Consider the following 23569-nt stretch of genomic DNA (forward strand, 5'->3'; position numbering starts at 1 on the left):
CCGGCCCCGGAGGAGGCGGAGGCGAGGCCCAGGCCGAGGAGGAGGCGGAGGCGGGCGGAGGAGGCCCCGCGGCGCGGCCCGGCCCGAGCCGCCGCCGCCGCCGGAGAGGCAGCAGCAGCGGCGGCAGCGGCAGCACGATGTGAGGCGGCGGCCCGGCCCGACCCGACCCCCGGCGACGAGCCCCCGGGCCGGCGATGAAGACGGCGACGAGGCCGCGGCCCATGGCGCCCCGCAGGCCCCAGCCCCGCCAGCGCCCCGACGAGCGGCCGGGAGCCGCGCCGGCCCCGCCACTAGGGGGGGAGCGTGCGTGAGCGTGAGCGTGCGTGGGAGCCAGTGTGAGTGTGCGTGAGTGTGCCCGCCGGAGCCGGAGCGAGCGAGCGAGCGAGCGAGCGAGAGCCAGAGAGCGAGCGAGCGCCGAGCGGAGCGGAGCCGAGCCCAGCCCAGCGGAGCCCGCGGCCCGCAGCCCGCAGCCATGGCCGAGAACGTGGTGGAGCCCGGGCCGCCCGCCCCCAAGCGGCCCAAGCTCGCGTCCCCGGCCCTCTCTGTGGCCGCCAGCGATGGCACAGGTCAGTCCGGTCGGCCCCAGGTGCGCGGCCCCTGCCGGGGTGGGGAGGTGGGGGGGTTGGGGGGGTGGGCCCCCAATGGCCCGGGAAGCTGCGTCTCCTGGCCGGGCTGCGGGAGCCCGTCGCCTTCCGGGCCCTGAGTCTCCCTCGCCCCCCCACCCCCAGCGCCCGCACGGCTGGTTTTCCTCCCCACTTCCTACTTTTTCCTCCCTTCCCCTTCTTTCCTGGATCTGGGCTGAAATGGTCCCTGCCTCCTTGAGTATTTTCGCTGTGGACCTTGAGTCTCCGAGGCTGGACGTGCGGGGCGTCTTCGCCTTCCCCTTGCCCCGTAATCCTCGGTTCGGGTTTTTTGCCACTGGCGTTCGGAATCAATATGGAGTATGCACGGGCCGAGCTTGCTCTGCATCTCCCGTGGCTTCGCTTGCTCAGACCAAAATGTCTGAAGCTCCTTTAGGCTCAGCAGGTTGAGGAAGAGCGAGGACAAGGGTTAGTTTGGCTTTTTTCGGGGGGGCGGGTGGACCTGCTGGCTCTAGACTGTCTTCTATCGGCTTTTTTGGGTTTGGGGAGCGACGTACAGATTTAGGGAGCGGGGGCCCCGAAAGGCAGGCTGGAAGTTGAAGGCGAAGCTGCGGGTTTCCCAGGATCCAAGAAACCACGAACTGGTTGCACTGGAACTTAGTTGGCAAGGAGTGGTTTAGATTTTTTGGATGCTTCGACTCGGTTCAAGATGCCTAGTTCAGGTTTTTAGCATTCGCAGTTCTCGGTGTTTCACTCTGTTTTGGGCTCGGCGTGGTTTGTGTGTCGATAGAGACATTCGGAGACCCTCTTGCCGTCTCCCACCCTGATGGCCACCGGTCTCCTTGTTCCTTGTTGTGTAGTTGGAGCTGCCAGGAAAATGAAGAGGAAAAATGGCTGGCCATCTGACAGTAAGGGAGACCTTGTTGCTCCCGCCGTGAAGGGTCGGTCTCGATCAGGCGCTAGTTTGGGAACATCTGAAACAGCTCGATGGGAATAGATGGACACAGTGCATCGTGTCCGCCAAGATGGAAGGATGGGCGTTTATTTTGCTAAATGACTTTAAAATCCTCAAGTTTGGAGAGAATTTTACCTAGCCTTTTGGGATATAGACACCATTTTACAGTGGGAGAATGGGAATTTGACAAATGCTTGAGATGGGGTTAATAGGAGTGTAGGAGAACTTTGATATTGGGCATTGGTTTTAAAGGTTAAGACTGGGTTCGTTGCATCTGAAGAACCTTCTCTCCGATGGTATTCAAAAGGAGGAGGGGATTATAAAGGAGGTACACTGCTGTTCTTAAACATGTATTTTTCCATTCTTGAAAGGCATTCCAAATTTGATTCTTGAATTGCGGATCTACCAAGTTCATTTAAAAAACAGTGGAGCATGTATGAACCCTAGAATACATGTGGATATCACTATGTAGATGTGCCTTTGTTAATAATAGGGCCTGATTTACAAATCATTTACTTTGAAATTTGGGTATGTTGGTGAGCACAGACCTCCTGGGAAGATATTTTGGTTTCTTCATACATTTTACAGATGAGAAAGAATTTTAGGTAAATAATTTCTCTAAAAAATATGTATTCACAAGAATCCAAGTTCTTAATTTTTGCAGGTTAGAATGCTAATCTCCAATAAGCTAATTCTAGTTATGAATAGAAATGGTTTATTCAGGTGCCTACTCTGTGCCAAGCCACTTATCCTGGGGGAGTGGGGGTGCTTTAACTTTGATTCACTTCTTACTACTTGAAATTTTCTTATTTTACACAGTAATTGGCATCCTTAATAGTGGCTACCTGAATGTTTCAGTTGACTTTCAGGAGCTCACTAAAGACGTAACTTTCATCTGTTGAATTGTCTGTCTCGATCTAACTTCACTAAATAACTTTTTAAGTGATTTCCTTATTCAATTTTAGTTATGGTGTAAAAGATTTTAGAAACTTGCTCATAGTGATCCCTGGTTTAGAAAGGTCCAACAAATGGTTTCCTTCTGAATTTTTTTTTGTTGGCTAATTTTGACTGGCAAGCTTAGCCTTGGAGTGCTGAGAGTACAGAACTTTGGAGTTCTCCCTCTTGTAATGTGGGAGTGAAGTAAGTACCTGGCCTCTTTTTTTCAGGATTTTAGTCTATAGACTGGATATTATCTAATTTCCCCCTGTCTATTTTTGACATGCAAACTATATTGCCACTTTTGATCCCTTTGGATGATTGAGAGAATTCTAAATGTGTTCACGAGTTATTTTTATAAATTTTGTTGACTCAATATTTGAATAAATATCTTTGCTCATCATATGAGGTTTTCATTTTGCTCCACTTGCTTCGTCTTTCTCTAGTTTTGACCTTAAGATGTGTTTCTCACCTCCCCCAGCCACCCTCTTGAGGAGTAAGAGGTCTTTGCTAATATTTTAACTTTGCTAAAATTTTGTCTTTTAAGAAAGGAAGCTTGTAAGTTTGACATAACATAATTCATAAAATAAATCCTTTTGCATTTTAATATCCAGTGTTTTCCAACTTACAGGTAGTTTTCAATACTTTGGCAACCAACGTCTTTTTTTAGCTTTGGCCTTTTTCTAACTTCAAATTCTATATTTCAACTTTAGAAGAAATGAGTCACCTGTGTTGGTGATAATTTACAAACTAAAACTGTTCACTGTGCTGAGAATTGCTTTGGAGACATAATTGCCAGTGGCATTGCAGATGGATTTGAGTGGAGCCTAATGCCAGGAAATTTTTTCTTTTTTGATAATTCAGTTCCCTTGTTAAAAAGTGTGCCTTTGTAGTAACCTACTGTCCAGGAATTTTGACAGGCAAGTGAAAATGATAATAGATTAAGAAACTGAAAGCCCAGGTTGGTTCCTTGATTTGCCGAAGGTCAAAGCATGTGCAATGGCCCAGCCCGGGTTAAATGGCTTAGCCTTTGAATGAGACTGTCCCAGATGTGTATCAGCACAGTTAGTACTAGGAGCATAGTATGGCCTTAGTATGGTTCCAGGTCTTCTTTTTAGCTGAAGTTTGTCCAAGAGCTTGTTTTTCCCTGCTTGATTTGAGTGACTTATATCAGTTGCTTTTTTAGAACTGAGAGAATGTTAGACTTCTACTTGAACATCGTGGCTTGGAACCAACGGGAACTTGCTTCAAGTTAGTGCTGGACTTGGAGGTAAACAGGTGAGAAAGTGAATTTAGGCCCCAGTAATAATTTTTGGATGGAAGGCTTTCTTGACAGAGTTACTGAAATGACCGATATTAGTGCTTAAAAAATAACTAAAATCTACCGTCAAGTTCAAGTACACGTATCTCTTGAAAAACCATTACAACAGAGCCTTTTCCGTAGGCTTAAATTTATTCTAAATGGTATTCATAACTCATCAGATATAGAGAGAACATACAGATTGATTGTAGAACCTAAAAGTTTGAACTTCCTACTGAAATCTAGGAAACCCCACTCTGACCCTCTTGACTGATGGTGGGTGCTGATTGATCCAATGCCACACAAGTCACAGATTAGGGAAGTCTGACCATGATTTTAGAGGAGCTTTGAATGAAGAGAAGATTTAGAGATGGAATATTGAGCTGCAGGGATCACTCACCATTTTAAAAGAATATCAAAGCTTTTGGAAAGCTCTGATGGTATCAGTTGACTTTGTACAGTTTTCATGTTTGGATTTCATATGCATGTATTTGTTGTGCAGAAGGAGTACTTCATGCCTCGCTAGTGTAGATCAACATAGATAATGCTTGTCTTGGATTAAAGAAAGGTGGCACTTGCATTAAAGGAGACACTGGAGTTGATTGAACTGGGAGTTAGATGAGTTGGTCAGATCTGCATTTTGGAAGGATCTATCTGGCAGCTGAGGGGGATAGGGATTGGAGTGGGGTTTTCATCAAGAGAGAAGAGGGCTAAGTGGTGATGTGACAAAGATTGTGGATAGGAGGGTGGCCCCTCTACCCTGGGAGGGAAGTTAGGGTGGGGTGGGAAGATAATGAGTTGGTTAATGTCTGTTTTGGACTCATTAAATTTGTCTGCAGTGCATCCAATCCAAGATGTATGATAGGTAGTTGGAGCTGCAGGACTGGAAGTAGAAGAGAGGTTGGTGCTGGATAAGTAGATTTGGGAATCATGGATGTAGAGGGAATAAATGCATCCAGGGGAGCTGACAGTTCACCAAGAGAAATTGTATAAAAAGGAAGGAAAAGATGGGGGGGCACACTTATGGTGAGTGGGTGTGATCTGGATGAAGATCCACCAAAGAAAACTGAGAAAGGAGGGATCTTACTGGTAGGAAGAGAACCAGAAGGAGGTCAGTCACAAAAGACCCAAGGTGTCAAGAAGAGGAGGATCCACAGTATCAGGGGCTGAAGGGACATCAGGAAGGATGAGGACTGAGAAAAGGCCACTAGATAGGGCGATCTGAAGCCTGACTGCAGAGCTGAGAAGAAAACAAGAGGAAAGAAAGTGGAGGCATTGGTTACTCAGTGTAGACTTCTCAAGAAATCCCTGCAATTCAGTCTCTGGAACTGGAGGAGAGTTACTAGGTATAGTTAAGTGAGGGTAGATCCTCAGGTGAAAGGGAGATCTGTAGGGGTTGTAGGCAATGGGGGAGCAGTTAGCACATAGGGAGAGACTGAAGATTATTGGGAGAGAAGGGGCAATCTGTTGGAGAAAGTGGATGAAATGGAATCACTAATGCCTTGACAAGGAGAAGATATTGAGAAACACATTTGTTGGTGACTTGGGCAGCTAATAATAGATAGTATTTGTATAGATTCTTAAGGTTTACAAAGCATTTTTAAGTATGATCTCATTTGATCCTCGCAACAACCTTGTAAGGTAGGTGCTGTTTCTATCCCCATTTTACAGATGGGGGAACTTGAGGCTTAGGGGTTAAGTGACTTGCCTAGGGTCACACAGCTAGTGAGTATGAGGCAGAATTTGAGCTCAGAGCTTCCTGACTTCCAAGTCTAGCACTTTGTATCCACTGCACCATCTAGCTTCCTCAAGGTAAGACCTGTCCTGGGGCCTTAAGATTGTTAGTATATTAACAAATCATCCAGGAACTCCTTTGGCTCTTTGCTGGTCTGGAATATCCAGTGTCTTAAACTTTTACATTCAGAAATTTGATTTTGGTGGAAGAGAGAGAGAGAGTGTGTGTGTGTGTGTGTGTGTGTGTGCGCGCACACACACATGCTTTAGTGAAACATTCTGGAGAGCTCTGGGAATAGATCAGACACACTGCCTAATCAAGTAAGGGTCACTGGACCCCAAATGCTACGTTGTGAAGTCTTTTACCTGTTTCCTTGGATTTCATAGCCTCTTTTCCTTGAAACACCCTGCAAAGTGTAGATACCTCACTGGGGTTTAAAATGATTGGCTGTGGTGTTGTGATAGATGCCATTACAATTTTTTTCCCAAAGTCATTGTAATTCTGCATCTACTCCAATATTTAAAAAGCATCTCTTGTATGAAGGAAGAAGTCCAGAAGAATTGTTGGCATGACTAACAGATGGCCCATTGCCTGGCACATAGTAGGCACCTAGTAAGCACCTGAGGAAATCTGTGTATGAACAGTGTCCATCCCATGCTCCCTGTTAGGGCGATTCCTTAATGTTTGACTCTGGTGTCCTGCTGTGTGGGCCAAGAGATGGCAGAAGAAGAATCCCTGTCTGGTGGTGCTGGGAAGCTGCAAACACTGAAGGGAAATAGGAACTGGAAATAGGAAGGAGTGGGAAGACAGAGAGGTGGTGAGTGCTCTTAGTGGGAGTGTAAAATGCCCATTTGTGGTATATGTATAAAAACAATTCATGGGTGGTTCTGCCAGTTTGTACATCCAACAGGGACTAAAAATTCAGTGATGCTTATTTTATTAAAAACGGCATCCAGATTTTTGAGTTTCATACTTGAAGACTTTGGGAATTTGAATTGTATGAGTGAAGCCAATGCTAGTGAAATTCAAGTGACAAAAAAAAAAATGAAGATTTAATTTGGGAGGTTATTTTTCTTTTTATTTCCCTTTTTTTCCCTCTCTGAACTGTTAAACTGGACATTTTTCTCATGGCTTACTTCCAGTTAAGGCTCAACAGAAACCTAAATAATTAAATAGTTGTGACTTGATGGGCATTGGATTGGCTCTTTGGGCCAACTCAGCCCAGTGATAAGGCTGGAGACTGTCTTTTCTGTGCAAAGTAAAATCTCTCTCTACTTAATATACCCGTGTCCAGTGCAACTCGGTAACTCTTTGGGTCCCTGCTCAGTGCTGGCTGCTGTGGAGACACTAGAGCCAGGAGGGTAACAAGTGACAGTTGAGGGTACATGTACATTACGTTGTTGGCATTTGCTACTGTTCTTGGGGGAGGAAAAAATTGTTTAAGGATAAACTCTAACTTTGAAACAAACAGAATACTTTGTATATCAGATGATTGTGTTGCAGGTAATGTCGGGAATATATGTTGGTGATTGAAACAAATATTTCTCTGGAATGAGAAAGTCCAGTCAAATGATGCTGGTCTTTGTATCCACAAATGTACCCGTGCAGTGAGACTGTGGGGGGAGCAATTAGAGGGACTTGGACTGAATCCTGGCAGTTGTGTGATCCTGGGCAAGTCATTTGAACTCACTGAAACCCAGTTAGTTCGTCTATAAATGGAGCCAGTACTTTGACTCTGTACTGAAGAATGGGGTAGGGATGGGGAAAATGAATTATTGCTGACATAGCAAAAATGAGGGGGTAGAGGGAAAGGCAGTTTGCCAGAATGGGGAAGAATATTCCATCAGAAAAGAATTGATGGTGATTTTGGCAGAAAAGATAGAACAAGGATTGAATTTGAACCCTCCTGACATGAAGTGCTTTTTAAAAATTTTATTGATGACTCCTTTCCCCTAACCCCTGTAGTTTGGTCCTTTGTAAAAACAAAAAAGACTGACATAACCTAGGTGCCCCCTCCCCCCTCTCCCTCCATCCAGCTCTGTCTAGAGGAGGGAAACCATTATCTGTCCTCTTTGACCAGTATTGATCATTGATTTGAATTTACCTCATTTACCTTTTCATATGAATATTCTGATTCTACTTATTCAGTTCATGGCTTCCTATATTTCTTTAAATTCCTCAATGGCTACTTCTTATGGTATGTTAATATTCTTTTATAGCTATATGCTGAAATTTGTTCAGCTGTTTTCTGGTTGGTTGGCAACTCTGTTTGTTTCCAGTTTTTTCAACCTCAACAACATTGCTGTGATCGGTTTGGTATATGGCACCTTTCTTATTGAGAACTGGGGAACCTGGGAACGAGGGGACAGTAGGACTGCAGGATGGTAGGGCTGGGAGATATGTATAATAATGTGATCACTAGGTTAAAGGGTGTGGACCATTGAGTGTCTTTTCTCCAATAATTTGAGATTATTTTTCAACATGATTGTCGTTGTATGCCAATTCACAGCTTCACCAACAGGAATGAATTCTGTCTTCTCACAATTCCTTCAATGTTGACTTTTTCCAGCTTTGAGTGTCTTTATCAGTTTGATGGGTATGAGGTGAAATCTGCATATAATTTGTTTTTCTCTTACTAGTGAGTTGGAGCATTTCTTACGAATTGGTATTTTGGATTTATTTTTGAAAAATTCTCATCAAGATGTTACCATTATGATCAGGTCTTTAAGAATGTGATAGACATAGGTTGGGAGTTTAGGATAGAGTGGGAGAAATGTCCAAATGAGATGTAAAGAATGCTAAGGCCGCCTAGCCCAGCTCCAAGCTGAACTACTTAAGAAAATGCAAGGTTGGAGAGATTCCTGCCATGGGACAGTTGGGCCAGACTGGGAGATAACCAGAGGTTGTCTAGCAAGGAGGCTGGGTAGGAATTACACTTTCCAATGGTGGTTTTTGTCCATTTTGAGGATTTTGTGATTGATATAATAGGTAGTGAGGGAAGCATTGTCAGAGTCTGCACTGGAAAACAATGGGATGATGATTGTGTATTTAGGGAAGGTTATTGTTCTGACAGTTGGTGTAAAATAGATTGGAACAGGGAGAAATGGGTTAGGCTTAAAATCCAGGCAAGATGTGTCCAAGGCCGAGACCTGATTGAAGACAGACTTAGAAAAGCATATGCAGGCTTAGGGGCCTGGTGTTTAGGTCGTGGTAACTGCAGGGCGTGAGGCAGGATGCACTAGTCTGTACCACTTGTTTTTTCAGAGCTCTGGGAAGAGACTCGGCTCGCACAGCCTGGATTGCAGGTCTTGATGCCCAGGTCTTTCTGGTTCTGAGTGGCCCCCTTTACTCTGTGCACACTAGCTATGATGGAAGGTTTGCAGATGGCTGCATACATGCTCCTGGACAGGAGGAGGTGGGGGCTGCCAGTCACTAGCTCTGTTTTACAGATGTAGGGGCCAGAGAGGCGGATTCTTGGAATGGGCTGGGTCAGAGAAGCCCTGGTGATTGGAAATTAAGATTTATTGAAACCATGAGGAGTCTGAATATAAAAGGAAAAGAGGTATTGAAGATAAACTTGGCGTGAGCTGTCTTTGGAAAAGGGAGCTAATAAAGACCAAAAAGTTCTCTTTAAGGCCAAGACCCAATCAGTCAACATTTATTGAGCATCTACTATGTGCCAGGTAAGACAGCTCCTGCCCTCAAGGAGTTTACAGTTTAATGGGGGAGACAACATGCAAACAAATACATACAAAGCATCCAATATACAGGCTACGTAGGAAATAATAACTAGCAGAAAAGCCCTGGAATTCAAAGGGAAGGCTTTCTGTAGAGGACAGGAGCCCAGGGAACAGAAACCAGGAAGCCAGAATCACTGGATGGAAGCGTACCTGGAGAGGAAGGCTGGCAAAGTGGGATGGGGGCTAGGTTAGGAAAGGCTTTAAATGGCAAACTGAGGATTTTGTATTGGATCCCACAAGTGATAGGTGGAGAGCCACAGTGTGGGACATGTCCTTTCAGAAAATCACTTTGGTGACTGAATGGAGGAGGATTTGGAGTGGGGACAGACTTGAGGCAGACCCACCCAGCAGCAGGTTACTGCATTAATCCAGGCTTGAGGTGATAAGGGGTCTGGATCAGGGGGGTGGCATTGCCAGAAGGAGAGGAAAGGGGGGGCCTGTTGGGGAGATTCTGCAAAGGTGAAATCAGCAGACCTTGGCAACAGCTTGGATGTGGGGGTGAAGGAAGAGGAGTGGTCAGCAGCTAAAAGTTCAAGAGGAGACAGGGACTGAGATCATTACATGGTCCCTGGACAGTAAAGGCAGAGGATTATAAAATTAACACTGGCTTAGCCATTAGACATCCTAGAATTTGAGTTAGAAGGGATCAGATAATCTCTCATTTTTCTGATGAGGAAACTGAGGCCCTGAGAAGGAAAATCATTTGTTCAGGGTCACCTAGGTAGTGAATTGAATTAGTCTGACATGGAATCCAAATTCTCTCTCCTGGGCACTCATGGCAGTAACCCTCTCCCATATCTTCAGCAAAATGAGAAGAGGGTGGTTCATTTTGGGTTATTTTTACTTTTTTCCGAGATGACAAAATTTGAAATCAAAATACTGAGTATAAAAGTACATATTAACCTCACTATCCAGAATTTTAATATATATCTTTCTTTAAAACCCTGGCAGAGGGAGGGGTAACCTGGTGGCAGAGTGTACTAGAAGAGCAAAAGCTACCTCTCCCCAACCCCCCATTCTCTCATCCCCTTAAGGAGCTGAAGAGCCATAACACAGGGAGCGTCTCCCCTCAGCAACTTAGCGTGCTGATGGAGTCACACTCATCTTCCTTTTCTCTCCTCAACAGAAAAATTTACATCATCATATTACCCCATAAAGGGATGACATTTTGTGTGTATGGGGGGTGGGTGGAAAGAAGATTGACCAAAGTGATGACAACTAAATCCAGCTCTCTATGTTACTAGTCTAGTAGCTACTAAATCATTTGGATTTGAAAGGAAAAAAACACACAGGTAACCCATATATTGAGATGGTCAGGGAGAGCAAGAAACACTTAATTTGGAAATCATTAAGAATTATACAGTATTAAATTGTAGAAAACAATAAAGGAGAAAGACATAGAAACTATTTGGAAGGCACTGACATCAGGAAGACAGGAGTTCCAAATCCTGCCTCAGACACTTAGTTGTGTGTGTCAGAGCTTAACTAACTTTCCCAGCCTCAGTTTCCTCATCTGTAAAATGGGGAATAACTTCCATCTCACAGGGTTGTTGTGAGGAGTAAATAAGAGTTAGGTAAAGCTTATAACACTTATAAATGCTAGCTGTTATTAAGTTATTCATGTCAGAATATCAAGACAGTCTGGAAATAGAATTCAGAATATAAAATGGGATAAGGAAATATTTTGAATATATCTAATAGTTACATGTGGCAACTAAAGTTACAAGTGATGCAGTATATACTATATTGAAAAAAATGCACCGAATAATGGATTCCAACTTTTTAATAAGAGAACCAGCCTGCACATTTTATACAATTTAAGTATGAAACTTGGGCTGTAAGAGCCTTCTTATTACATAGTCTCCAGAAATAAGAGATGTTAAAAAAATAAAAACACACAGGCTGCTTCTATCATTCATAAATATTGATCAGATAACTAAACTTCTTCAAGGGTGAGGTGGTGACTGCATTGTAGAACCTCTTGTACCCCATGAGCTCAGACCCCATTCTGGGGCTCTGGGCCAAACACCCATTTTCAACTCTCTTCTTAATGCAGGACCAAGGAAATTTTAGGACTCTCAACCAAAGCAGTAACCCAAAATAGGAAAAGCAGTTCAACCATTAAACTCCAAGAACTCCTTGACTGAGAGATATTCTTGATCTTACCTACATAGGAGCATACCTTTCATAATATGCCACCAAGTTTTTAGTAACATTTCCTTCCTTTGAACAGAAGAAAATGCATTTAGACTTATTTCTTCTGCTTGCATTCCCTGTTTTTACCCTTGCCATTTTCATCTGTTCTTTTCAGATTGCTAGTAGATTAATATTTCTTCTTTAGCATTATAATGGTAGAATAGAAGTCAACTGGCCATATTTCCAAATTATTTAGTTGACTGTACTTAGAATACTTAATTTGTCTAGAAAAATGCTTTATGCTTAATTATGATTTTGTAAAAATTGAAGGAGTTAAGTTTTGCTTCATCTGTGATATACAATAAGTATATTAATGTGTAAAGTGTACCTTAGCGCATTCAACAAGTAACTTGAGTTCATACCAAGTGCAAGCAAGCCCTTGCATTTGAGTGCATTGCTGTATGTTTTAACTGGCTATTGGATCTTAAGACTAACAAGGTAAGATGCTTTAAGACTTCGGTCATTGTCTTCACTGTGGCTCTTCTACAAGAGAAGCTTGAATACTCCTTGATTTATTGAGCTCATTCACTGTGAATATTATCACACACACACACACAACACATACACACACACTGCTCCATTAGGGTGTTTGTATATCTATTCTTGTTCTGCCATGGAGGACCCCAGACCTCAAAGGTCTTAGTCTAGGTGTTTATTACAGTCCTGTCTACCTGTGCAGTATTTGGATGTCTGTTCCTTGATCTTTCACTGTGTGACTGACCCATTTTGTTTTCTCTTTAGAAATATCCTGGATCATCACCCTCATATGCTACTTCTTGTGTTTATGTCAGTTATCACTGGAAATAATGATGCAGCCTACTTGTGCCCACTATGAATCTCTCTGTTGCTCTTTAGGGCAACTGCCATTTTGATTGTTCCAAAACATCTAGTACTCGGAGCCATCCAGCATCATCAGCAGAAGATTAGTGCTAAAAAGCTGTGGTTTTTAGGATCAGCCCACTTCTTAGTTAGGTTGGTATGGAGAGGATCAGTTCCTAGACTCATCTCTACCTATAAATCTTTTTCAGCTTGATAGGAACAGACTGAGTTTGTGTATGGTCTTTGAGAATCTATGGTTACCTCTCTACCAAGCTGAGGCATCTGTAGTGGAGGATTGTAATGGATTAATAGTTTAGACAAGTTTCTTGTCTGCTGCTTAAAATACAGAGTGAAATGTTTAGAATAACTTTAAGCAATTTAAATTAAGCTAGTTGAATTAAAAAATTTCTATTTTAGTTATGCTTTTTAAGTTAAAAACAACTTGTTTCTTTAAATTCTAACATCAATATCTCTGATTTGTCTTCTAATGATTTTGGAAATTGTAAATGATTATATACTCTCTGGAGTTAGGTGCTAGAGTTCTGCCTTGAGATTTGCAGAATTGCAGTCTTAAGATGAAATTTTGAGTCAGTGCTGTTTTCTTAAACCAGTTTTGATATTTTAGATCTATGAGCTCCTTGATGGAGGACTGACCATGGTGATCACAGGTCTTCCTCCCAAAAGTGTGGGAGGCTTGGTGGGATTACCTAGGCTTGGCTGTAGCTCACTTTTCCAGCTCATAGGTAATTTTCAAACTTTTTATGCTGCTTCCTGGTATTCATTTGTTTCTCAGAAATAAGCTATAGCCTATTTATGCCTCCCAGGAGTCTCCTTTGCTTTTTGGGTGACCCTTTAATTCTTTGGAAACTAGTGTGATCTCAGACTTTTCAGACAGAGCTGCCTTAGGAGAATATTGGCATTGTTGCAAGAAGTTAGGACAGTCTATTCTAATCTTTTTATTTAATTCTGGGCACAGGTCACTTTACTTCAGTGTCTAAGATCGATGTGTTGCTTGCTAGGCCAGCGCTCTGGGCTGTCTGTTCAGTTGGAGATCTTAGTCTCTTAGAAAAAGAGACAATCATCCATTGGTTTCTCCAGTGTGGTTGGTTAGTAGTGAGCTTGCACTCTCCTTGCATGATTATGGATCTATTTTAGGAGGCATGCGATAGCAGAGCTTGGTGCAGTCAGCATGGGGATGTCCGCTACAAACAGGGAGGTCTAGTGGGGAAGCCTATTTTCCATTTGAACATGAGACCTGATAGTTTCCATGAGTGTCAGACACTCCAGGGGAGCTTAATCTCCCTGTTTTGTGTCTCATTTGATAGTAATAATCAGAGGGTCACTGGATGATGTTAGCTTAGCTTATCTGTTAAAGAATCCTTAAGGATTTAGCTAATGCTCAGGAGACACTTTAAGGCTTTTAAAGCAGCATTTTGTCACCAGAACAAATGAGTTGGGTTTTTTTTTTTTAATTAAATTGTAGTCAAAAGAGAAACAGAAGTTTTGTATTTAATGTTTTTTTTAATTGTGTAACTGTAAAGCTGCAGTCTGCTGCCTGGCCTTAACCTCTTCATGTTATTTTAATACAGATTACAAGCCTAAGCAAGTTTGTAGTTTCTGATATTTTCTTGATTATCTTTCTTGGGAGTTATAATCCCTGTGGTGGTTGTTGGTCCCATCTTGAATTGATTCTTCAGAATTGGCTCTTGCTTTATGGATCTTCCATGTGTACATTGGGTCAGGCTTGTGGACACTTCCTGGCTTTCATGCCATTTCTGCTCCAGTTTTGTCTGTCCAAATTGATAACTGCTCTGTTATATACAGATGGAAAAAAGAATTTGTTACAAAAGTCTTGCCAAGTCTATCTTTTGTCACTATTGGCTTCTGGTTTTGTTCTTTGATGACTTTTGGGGTGATTTGGGTTTAGTTGGGGCTCTCACCAAGCTCTCTTTAAGCTTGTTTTTTCCTCTTCTGCTTCTCAATGTTAAAAGAAGTGATACTGCTCATAATCTTCCACCATTCTCCTCCTGAAGACTCTAAGCTTCACAGTGAAAGATGGAGAAAGAAGAAAAAGAGATGAAGCAAGAAGAAAAGCCAAGTCAGCAAAACTAGCTTACAGCATGGCTACGAAAATATCTGCTGCAGATTGATGTACACCTTGAGGCCCCACCTTTTTCTCTTTTGTGGGACCAACCTTGGGTTACTTTAATTGCGTGGCACTCAGTCACTGTTGTTCTTGTCCCTTAGGTTTATGTTGTTTTCTTGATTCTTCTTACTTATTTGATGTCAGTTCATGTGCACTTCATGCGCTTCTCTGAATTCTTCCCATTCACCCTGTCTATGGTGCTCTTCTGTATTACGGGAAAGGATCATTCCTCAGGCTGCACACATCTACTTTGATTACAGATCTTTGTTGACACAAAAACTACTCCTAGGTATTTTATGGATTATTCTTCCCAGCTTTTGACCTTGGAGTCAAGGCCTGCCAGTGGATCTCTGGGTGAGAAGCTTTCAGCATTTTAGCTCCAAATTGCTTTCCTGTGCCATTTCACAGCTGCACCAATAAGTCCTGTGTTAGTGTCCTGGTCGGTTCGTAGCTTCTCCCACATGAGATGCATCTTTTGTCATCTGTGGATGCTTGTTTTGAATTTCTCTTGTCACTAATTTGGAGCAGTCTTTCTTCTGGTTGCAGTCCCCTCACCTTTGTAATTATTCTGGGGCTCCCACTTGGGCTGGGTTGTACCTGGAGGTAGACACTTGGGCAGCACTGCCCATCCCTGCGCCAGATCTGAGAGGCTCTCCTCAGCCTCTCTCTCATTTTCCCAGCACTTTGCTTAGGGGTTTTGACAAAATATTTAGTGGGAAACAGGTGGACATTTCCAAGTAAATTGTCTATTTCTGTTTCTCAGGATACCTTTGTCTTCATTATTGTACTAATTAAGAGGTGGTTCTCTAGTAATACTCCTCTTAGCCATATCAGCAGATCCCAGTTTAATCCTACACTGCAAATGCCTTAAAAATGTATGTGAAATGAAACAATTATCACAACTCCTGCTAGCTGTATACAACTGCCAAAAAAGAAATCTGGCTTGCTCCTTAGGCAGTGAGGAATTCTCTGTTATCTAAATACCCAGGTTTGAAGAAAATAGAATTAACAGTGCTTTACAACTCTGTGTTCAGATCGTGTATAAGAAATAACTGTGTCCTATTGTAGCCAGGGGATGCAGGGGCTAAGATGGTGCCAGGCCTTGAGAGTACATAATTATGGTCATATAAGAGTAATAGGAAGGTAAACCGCAAAGGTAGCGAGGCTCAGGTCAGCGAAGAGGCTCTGCTTTCTCTGTTTGCCTTTATATACTTAGAATCCTTCCTTCCCCCCATTATACAACAAAGGCCTTGGAAATTATCCTGCATATTTTTTTTTTTGGTTACTGGTACCCCTCAAATGGTGATGGATGTTGTTTTGGTAATTGACATTTACATCTGTTTCTCTTGTGGCACACTGGAGAGTAGTTGGCTTTCTCTTTCCTTCCTTGTCAGATGAGGGTAGACTATAGGACCTTGAAGACCCTTCCTAGTTCTGAACCTCCCAGCCACACTAAGGAAGGGGCTCCAGAGAGGCCCAGTGACTTGTCAGAGGTCACGTGACTGCTCATGTCAGAAAGGTGCCATGCTACATCCGTCTATACCATAGGTGAATGGCTTCATGTCCTCCTTAGGTGCCTTCCATACTTTTGTCTTTGGCAGTTTCTCTGGAGGCTTCATACAGTATACTTTGCTGTCTCCAATAGGCCTAATAAAATTCACTTCTGAGTCTCTACAGAACAGCCTTTCAGAGAAAGCAAATTGAATGTTTATTGCTACCCTCTGTAGCACTATTGTAGAGCATTGGGCCCCAGTAGCTAAAAAGTTTAGGCAAGACAGTATTGTTTCCCTTACAGTGATGATAGTTTGGTAGAGTTTAGAAGTGTAAAGAATGTTCCTTGGATGGCCCTGGAGAAGGCATGGGCTGGGCAGAGTTTCCCAGGAAAGAGGCATTTGTTTCAGACTCTTAACACCTTAGAAATTCAGTAGCATATACCCTAGTGGAGACAGGGAAGACAGTTTGGCATAGGGAGCAGCCAGTGCACTGGCATTGAGTGGGCAGGTCAGAAACCAGCCCCTTTGGGGCAGCAAGCAGGTGGAGATATGGCCAAGGTCGTGGAGAGCACAGAGGAAGAGGAGAGTGTACATGAGGCCAGAAGGAAGTGAGGGTGATACCCCATTGTGGAGGGTCTGAAATGAAAACCTTTGTAAACAGGACAGAATAGGGAAAAGACTAGGTCTTTAAGTGTGGAAAAATTAGTCAATTCAGCAGTGATGTGAAGGAAAGGAAGGATGGAGGTAAGAGGAAGGCCGGTTACAGTGCTTGCCATGTAGACATCTGACGATTGAAGAGGACAAGTAGGAAAAGCCTGGGAGCAGGCTCAGTCTCTGTAGCTGGCCTGGTGGACATGTGGCTGTGGGTGCCTGTTCCAGGAAGATTTATGAGTCATTTGTGTAGGTCTCTATACAAAATGTTGAAGCTTTTGGAACAAAGGGCATTTATTGTTAAGGGAGAGATTATAAAGAGAAAAGAGGAGGGACTAAAGTCTTAGGACATAGTTTTACAAAACCTGGTGGATCCAGGAGATGTGGTCCATCATGGAGAGTCTGAGAACCAGTTGCCAACAGACTCAGAAACACAGAAGGAAAGAGGAGACAGTTAAAGTGTGGGGGGAGAGGAGATTGACCCTGGAGAATGGGGATTGGACCAAGGTCTCTGAGTGAATGGGAATCAAAAAAAAAAGAAAGTGACAGCAGATACTAGTCTGCCTACCTGGCTTTAATCAGCAAGGCAGAACTGTTTGTGTTGAACTGGTACCTGAGTGTGAGCCTGGGCTAGTGGAGAAGGAGAAATTCTAGAAAAGCATGCAGCGTGTGTGACACACACACAAGATTTGAGAAGGGCTAGGGTAAGGCTTGTTGGCCTAAAAATGCAAAAGAAATCACAAGGCATAGGAAAAGCTCTTGGGTGGAATTCTTTAAGAGAAGAAAAAAACTTTGTATTGAAGAAGAGAGGAGTTTACTAAAGGCATCAAAGGCAATGTCCAGGGAACCTAAATTTAAACAACACAAACCTATGAACAGAGAACACGTTACCCAAGGTAACCAGGGATGAGCACCTTCAAAGGTCCAGTATTAGAAAAGCAGTGTCAATCACTTCCCACTCTAGTTAGACTAGCGTCATCATTTCTTGCCTGAGTTATTTCAACAAGCCTGCTGATTGTTTCCCCTGAAGGCCTAGTCTCTCTCTCCAATCCATTCATTGCTAAAGTATAGACCTGACCACTTCTCAGCCAGCTCCAGCACCTTCCTCTTAACACCTAGATTCAGATGCAAAGTCCTTGGTTTGCCGTTTCAGATTCTTCCCAGCACGACTCAAGTCTATTTCTCTATCCTTGTACGTTACACATTGCTTCTCTCCTCACTCACTCTCTATCCACAGTCCAGCCAAACTGGGCCGCTTGCCTTTCCTCATACTAGCTGTTTTGCTGCCTCATCTCATTCCCTTTGACAATGGCTTTTTCCTGTGGAGATCACCTAGAGGATTCATTGTCTTATTGCACCTTTTAGGATTCCAACTTTCTGGGAAAAACCTAGGAATTGGTGCACAGTAAAGTGAGCAGAACTAGAGGAACAATTTATATAGTTACAGCTTTATAGAGAAATACAACTTTGAAAGACATCAGGGCTCTGATCAACCATGAGTCCAGAAGACTGAAGAATGAAATTCATCACTCACCTCCTGACAACCGTGGCAGATTGAAAATGCAGGGTCCTACATTCTTATCTGAGGCCATTGTGGAAATTTGTTTTGCTACATTATGTGTATCAATAATGAGGGCCTTTTTTTTTCTCCATCCCTTCCTTCTTTGGGGGTGGGGGGTGACAGTACTTTTTCTTTCTCTGTACCCATTTTGTCTTGCCCTATATAAATTAAGTCACTTAAAGGCAGCCACTCCCTGCCTGTCCTGGGGCTTCTTTTATAGAGTTTTTCTTTCCAGAGTTTGCTCTTCAGGATCACTTAGAGACTGAAGACTGGGCCATGCTGAATCTTGCTAAATCTGTTTTCTTCCTCCCCTCATTTCGAGGGCAGATATGTCTATTTTGAATCAAGAAGAAGTATGGCCTCAGCATCACAGGATGTCTGAGAAGCAGCACCAGTGGAATATCCAAAATGTCAGGATAGAAGGGATCTGTTGGACTAGATCAACCTAGAGATTCGATGATTTGACAAATTGATGGTTACTGGTAGCATCAAGAGACTAATTCTATTAGAGTGCAAAGGTTTGGGACAAGATTCAGTAGAATAGTTGAGTTGGAATCCACACTGTAAGAGGTGGTGTAATTGGTGTGGTTTAGACCACTCTTGCAGAGACCTGATCATGTTGTATAGGTCAAGGCTTCAGTGAAGGAAAGATGGCATCTTAGGAGCGAGAAGGGGAAAGGTGGGCGGGCCTTCTAGCTTCTGTTCAATGTGCTGCCTGATCTCTAGCCTCCAGAGGGAAGAGGAAAGAAGAGACCTTCACCCTGTGCCATTCCATCAGGTTTCCAGCCTAGTCTCCTGCCTTAGGGAGGGGGAGTATATTGGCAATCCTGCTCCAAGTTCTTCCCTTCTGATCTGAACTTGGAATCCAAGGCTCTGAAAGAATCCCATTTTTAGTCTTATATACTGTGACTTTGAAAATCTCTTTGAAATGTTTGTTAAATGATTAACCTGATCTCACCTTCTATATGATCATCCAGAACATATTCCCACCTCTCACATCCTCATTCCTTTTTCCCACCCCCAAAGTCCCAAACAAATGTCACTCACCTTAGACAAAAAACTTTTTTTCATCTTAAATCTTTTTCTTTCCTGCTTCCATCTTTTGGTTCTCAATTAGACCTGGTTCCCTCCTGATAACTCAGTCTCCCTGGCTCCCCTTTCCAGCACTGGCTGCACATTTCCACTTTGACTTTTGGCCACTTCCACCATGTCTTAGTAACTGCTTCACCTTTGAGGAATACACAATCCACACCTACCCACCTAACCTGAATCATTGTAGCTGTTATCTGCAGACCTCCAGCACCCTTCCTTCCTTGGTATCTGACTCCTCCCCAACTCTTGTCCTCATACTGGGAGACTTGAGCATACATGCTAATGGGCCCTCAGACAACCTAACCTCCCAGTATCCCAGCCTGCTCTTCCACCCTACCTCAGGCACACACAAAGGTGGTCAAAGCCTTCATGGTGACAGCCCCCACAAATAGACCCTTTCATGTTTGTGAAGTCTGATTGTCTGCACTCTCTCAGACCATCACCCCTGCACTGCTTACACTCCTTCTTCCCCCATCTGGCTGTTTTACATTCCCTTTCCTTCCCTCACCCTCATCTATTACTGATCTTGCCCTATTTGGATCGCTTGTCCCACTCCTACTCCCACCCCTACACCGCTGCAGAGCTTTTGTGCACATGTCCTGCTAAAGGAAACTGGAGAAAACCAGTCAACAAACTGGTCTAGATCCACCACAAATTGATGTTACACAGCTTCGCTGGGCCCTCATTGCTACCAGGCAGTCCTGTTACACCTCCTTAAACAGCCCTGGCCCTCAGCCTTCTTCCCAACCTTTCCATGCCTGTTTAGATCTCCCCTGATGCCCCTCCCCACCCTTTCTCCTGAGGACTTCCACTCATTTTTTTACTCAGTGCCTCCTCTTTTTACCTCATCATCCCAAAAGCTGCAGTCTTCTTCCTAAGCCTCATGTGTCTCCTTACCAAGGTCAGCCCCTCTACATGTTGAAGGGGGTGTGACTCCATCCTGTCTCATCCCTCCTGTTCTCATTGTCTGCTAGTTGCTTCCCTGCTGCTACAAAGGTGCTTGAGTCTTCCCTGTCTTCAAAACATTTTTATTTGGTTGTACCATCCTTGTTAATTATCATCCGGTATCTCTTTTGCCTCTTGGGTCCAAATTCCTCAAGAAGTCCTGAACAGGTTGAGCAGAGGTAAGGTAGAAATTGAATGATGAAAAGACTGACTAGTCCTGAGTGAGGAGGGTCTGCCTGGGTTTGGCCCAGCTGTTGGTGCAAAGGTAGCCACAGGCCCCAACCCAGGACCAGTCTCATCTGCTAACAGTGGGTATCCCACAGGACTCTGGCCTGGGCTGCCTGCATTTTCTCTATTATTTCCCCTGTAGATCTCCTCAGTTCACTTCTCAAATCTACTTCTGCTCACGTCCACTCTCACATCTCCCACTGCTTAGAAGTTATGATGTCCCGTAGACATCTGGCTGCACTTTCACTCATTGCCACTCTTCTTGCTTCATTTTCCCCCAAACCCTTCCCCCTTCCAAATGCCTTTTACTGTGGAGATCACCATAGTGTGGCAGGCCTTCAACCTGGCAACCCTTGAAAGGGACAGCAACAGCAAAATGGCATTCTCATAACAAATTTGTTGTCAGGACGTTGCCATATCATACAAATACACCCTCTTCTCTTCTCAGTACCTGGGCTATTGCAATAACCTACAGGTTGTTTTGTGTGCTCTAGCACCATGCGGTGCCATGTCACCCACACACACAGAAGTCTACTCTGATCCCCAGTGACATTGGCTTCTGGGTTGCTCACATGACCATTCCCGTGTCTGGAAGTTCCTCTAAAATCCCATTTTCTACAGGAAGCCTTTCCCAGTCTTTATTCATTCCAGTGCCTTCCCTTTGTTATTCCCTATTTGTCCTTTCACTTGCTTGTTTACTTATCTCCATATCTGCCAGACTGTGCCTTCCTTTGGATTCTCAGTTCTTAGCACAGGGCTTGGCACATCGGTGGGTGCTTAATAGATGCTTATTGAATGGCTGGCTGAAGTGGGATACCTCATTGAAACTGGAGCAGTGCTTGATGCTAAATTTAAAACAGTAGATGAAGGCCTTGAATAGATTAAAACATTGTTCCTAAAAGTCTTTAATTGTGCTTAAAACAAAACAGACCTGTATTTGCACAGATGTAATGTTTCCCATTCAATCATCCATTTATCAAACATGTTCCGTGACTGAAGTTAGTGTGATCTCTAGGTGGAAATTGAAGTTGAGGTTTCTAGATAGTTCTCTAGGTGAGGTCAGACTTTTCACCCATCAGTGATGAAAACCTTGCTTTTCAGGTCCAGACTGAATACAGTATGTCTGTCATGACATTACTTATGTCAGCCTTGTTTGATCAATAAATACCGATAGAAAGCAGGCCAATGCAGGAGAGCCGGCACTTGCTCACACTGTGGATGAGCTGACAGCGTTCAGAATGCGCAGGCTGCTTTTCTTCCTTTTCAGTCTGGATTTCTTTGTCTTACTGCAGGATTAGATAGTATAGAAAGAGGGAGAGGGAGACATGAATTCCTAACCAGACTGTATTAAACAAGGAGAATTGACTCTATAAAATGAGGGGGTTTGCCTAGATCACTCTCTTCCAGCTCTAAGTTTGTGAGCTTGGCTGTATGGTAAGCCATCAGCCTTGGAGCCCTGGCTTACTTTCTCACTTGGGAGTGCCCTTCTTTCATTCAGAGCTTCAACAGAAACAATTGGATTTCCTGAACATTGTAGTAACAAGTTCCAGTACGAGAGGCACGCCGGCTTCTGCTGGTAGAATGCTTCTCTGTGCTTTTCTAAGTGCGGTGACTATTTGGGCAAAAGTTTTTTTTATCTTAAGGTTAACTACTTCTTAACCTGAGGTTTGAGAACTTTTGTGCATGTGGTGCTGGATGAAATGATTGTTCTTTGTTCACAGAGCGGATAGTCATAAAGGTATGGAAGATAAGATGCCCTCCTGTAATATGGAGCACTAGATAGCCTGGGAAGCCTCTGCACTGGGCTGGGCTGGTGGGCTCCAAAATGCTGTGACTAGGTACCCTATCAGTGAGAAGTTTGGTGTTTATTTGTTGTCCACATGTACTGCTCTCACCTGGCACATGGCATGTACGTTATACGACTGCCCAAGTAGAAATTACATCTTTGGCTGTGTTTATGAAATCATTTTACTCATTTTTCAATCCCATCCACTCATTTTGCAAAAATTTTTGTTGAAATTTGGTTGCATCTTCCCTATTTCCATTGTTTCTCTTAAGTAATAATTATCCTCAATGTCCCCTACTTTAGCCTCCTTGCCAAAGCCAGCCTCTGCATACCTATCTTCTCCAGAAAATTGCACGCATGCGCGCACACACTCTCTCTCTCATCCATACTCATCAGTTTCTCCCTCTCTGGTGACCCATTCTGTGCTGCTTACAAACACACTCAAGTTTCCTGTTTCTTAAGATGCTGCTCCTCAGTAAGTCTCTTCCTTTTCTCAGCCAAACTTCTTAAAACACGTGTGTGTGTGTGTGTGTGTGTGTGTGTGTGTGTGTGTGTGTGTAAAAACTTAAACAGGATAAAAAAAAATCCCATTCATCTAAATTCACCAACATCAAAAAGTCAGACATTCTGTTCAGTAGATTGCTGCCCTGCTCCCCCCTCCTTCCCCCTTCTTCCTCCTGGCCCTTATTGGGATCTGCTGGCTCCATATGATTTGATCACATTCTGTTTCATTATTTCATTGGCATTTTTGTAATTGCATATGTTTTTCCAAGTTCTGCTCAATTCACTTTGCATCTTCATAGTCATCTTTACTTACACTGTAGCAATACTACTTACATTCATTTACCACAATTTGTCTAACTATTCCCCAATTGATGGGTCTTTATTTTGTTTCCATTTCATTACCACTACAAAAAAATGTTGCTAAAATATTTTGGAGTATATGGATTGTTTTAATCATTGACCCCTGGATATTTAGCAGGGAAAACTCGGGGGCACAAGGATGTGGGTACTTGAGTCATCTGACGTAATTTCAGATTGCTTTCCAGCATGATTAATTACATCAGTTCAGAGCTCTAGAATAATGCTTCCTTCCACAACCCTTTAAGCATTGACTTTGCCTTTCTTACCATTTACCAGTTTGCTGAACTAGAGTTAAGCTAAGAGTTGCTTTGATTTGCTTTTGGAACTTTTTTTCCAAATGGTTATTAATAGTTTAATAGCAATAGTTGATAGCAGTTCTTTGGAGAAATGTTCATATTGCCAGTGATCTCTTAATTCTGAATTTAAAGAACATAAAAACATTTCCATGGGCAAAATAAAATGGAAAAAAGAGAATCACAGTTGAGCACAATTATTTTGGACGTTGAATTCTGTCTCCATGAAGTGGCACAGAATTCTAAGT

At 43.2% G+C, this 23569-nt stretch overlaps 1 protein-coding gene across 2 annotated transcripts in view; it reads left to right on the top strand.

The window, feature by feature from the left end:
• Positions 1-295: 295 nt before the first annotated feature.
• EP300 (E1A binding protein p300) overlaps positions 296-23569 on the top strand; it is a 76995-nt gene continuing 53721 nt past the window's right edge. The window contains exon 1 of one of the 2 annotated variants that reach the window (XM_072656244.1): positions 296-566. In XM_072656244.1, coding sequence (XP_072512345.1) covers positions 473-566 — 94 coding nt within the window. In that variant the 5' untranslated portion in view covers positions 296-472. The remainder of the gene's footprint in view (positions 567-23569) is intronic. The other variant, XM_072656245.1, reaches the window with a different exon arrangement.

The sequence above is a fragment of the Notamacropus eugenii genome, chromosome 3 (genome assembly GCF_028372415.1).
Source record: "Notamacropus eugenii isolate mMacEug1 chromosome 3, mMacEug1.pri_v2, whole genome shotgun sequence".
Lineage (NCBI taxonomy): Eukaryota > Metazoa > Chordata > Mammalia > Diprotodontia > Macropodidae > Notamacropus > Notamacropus eugenii.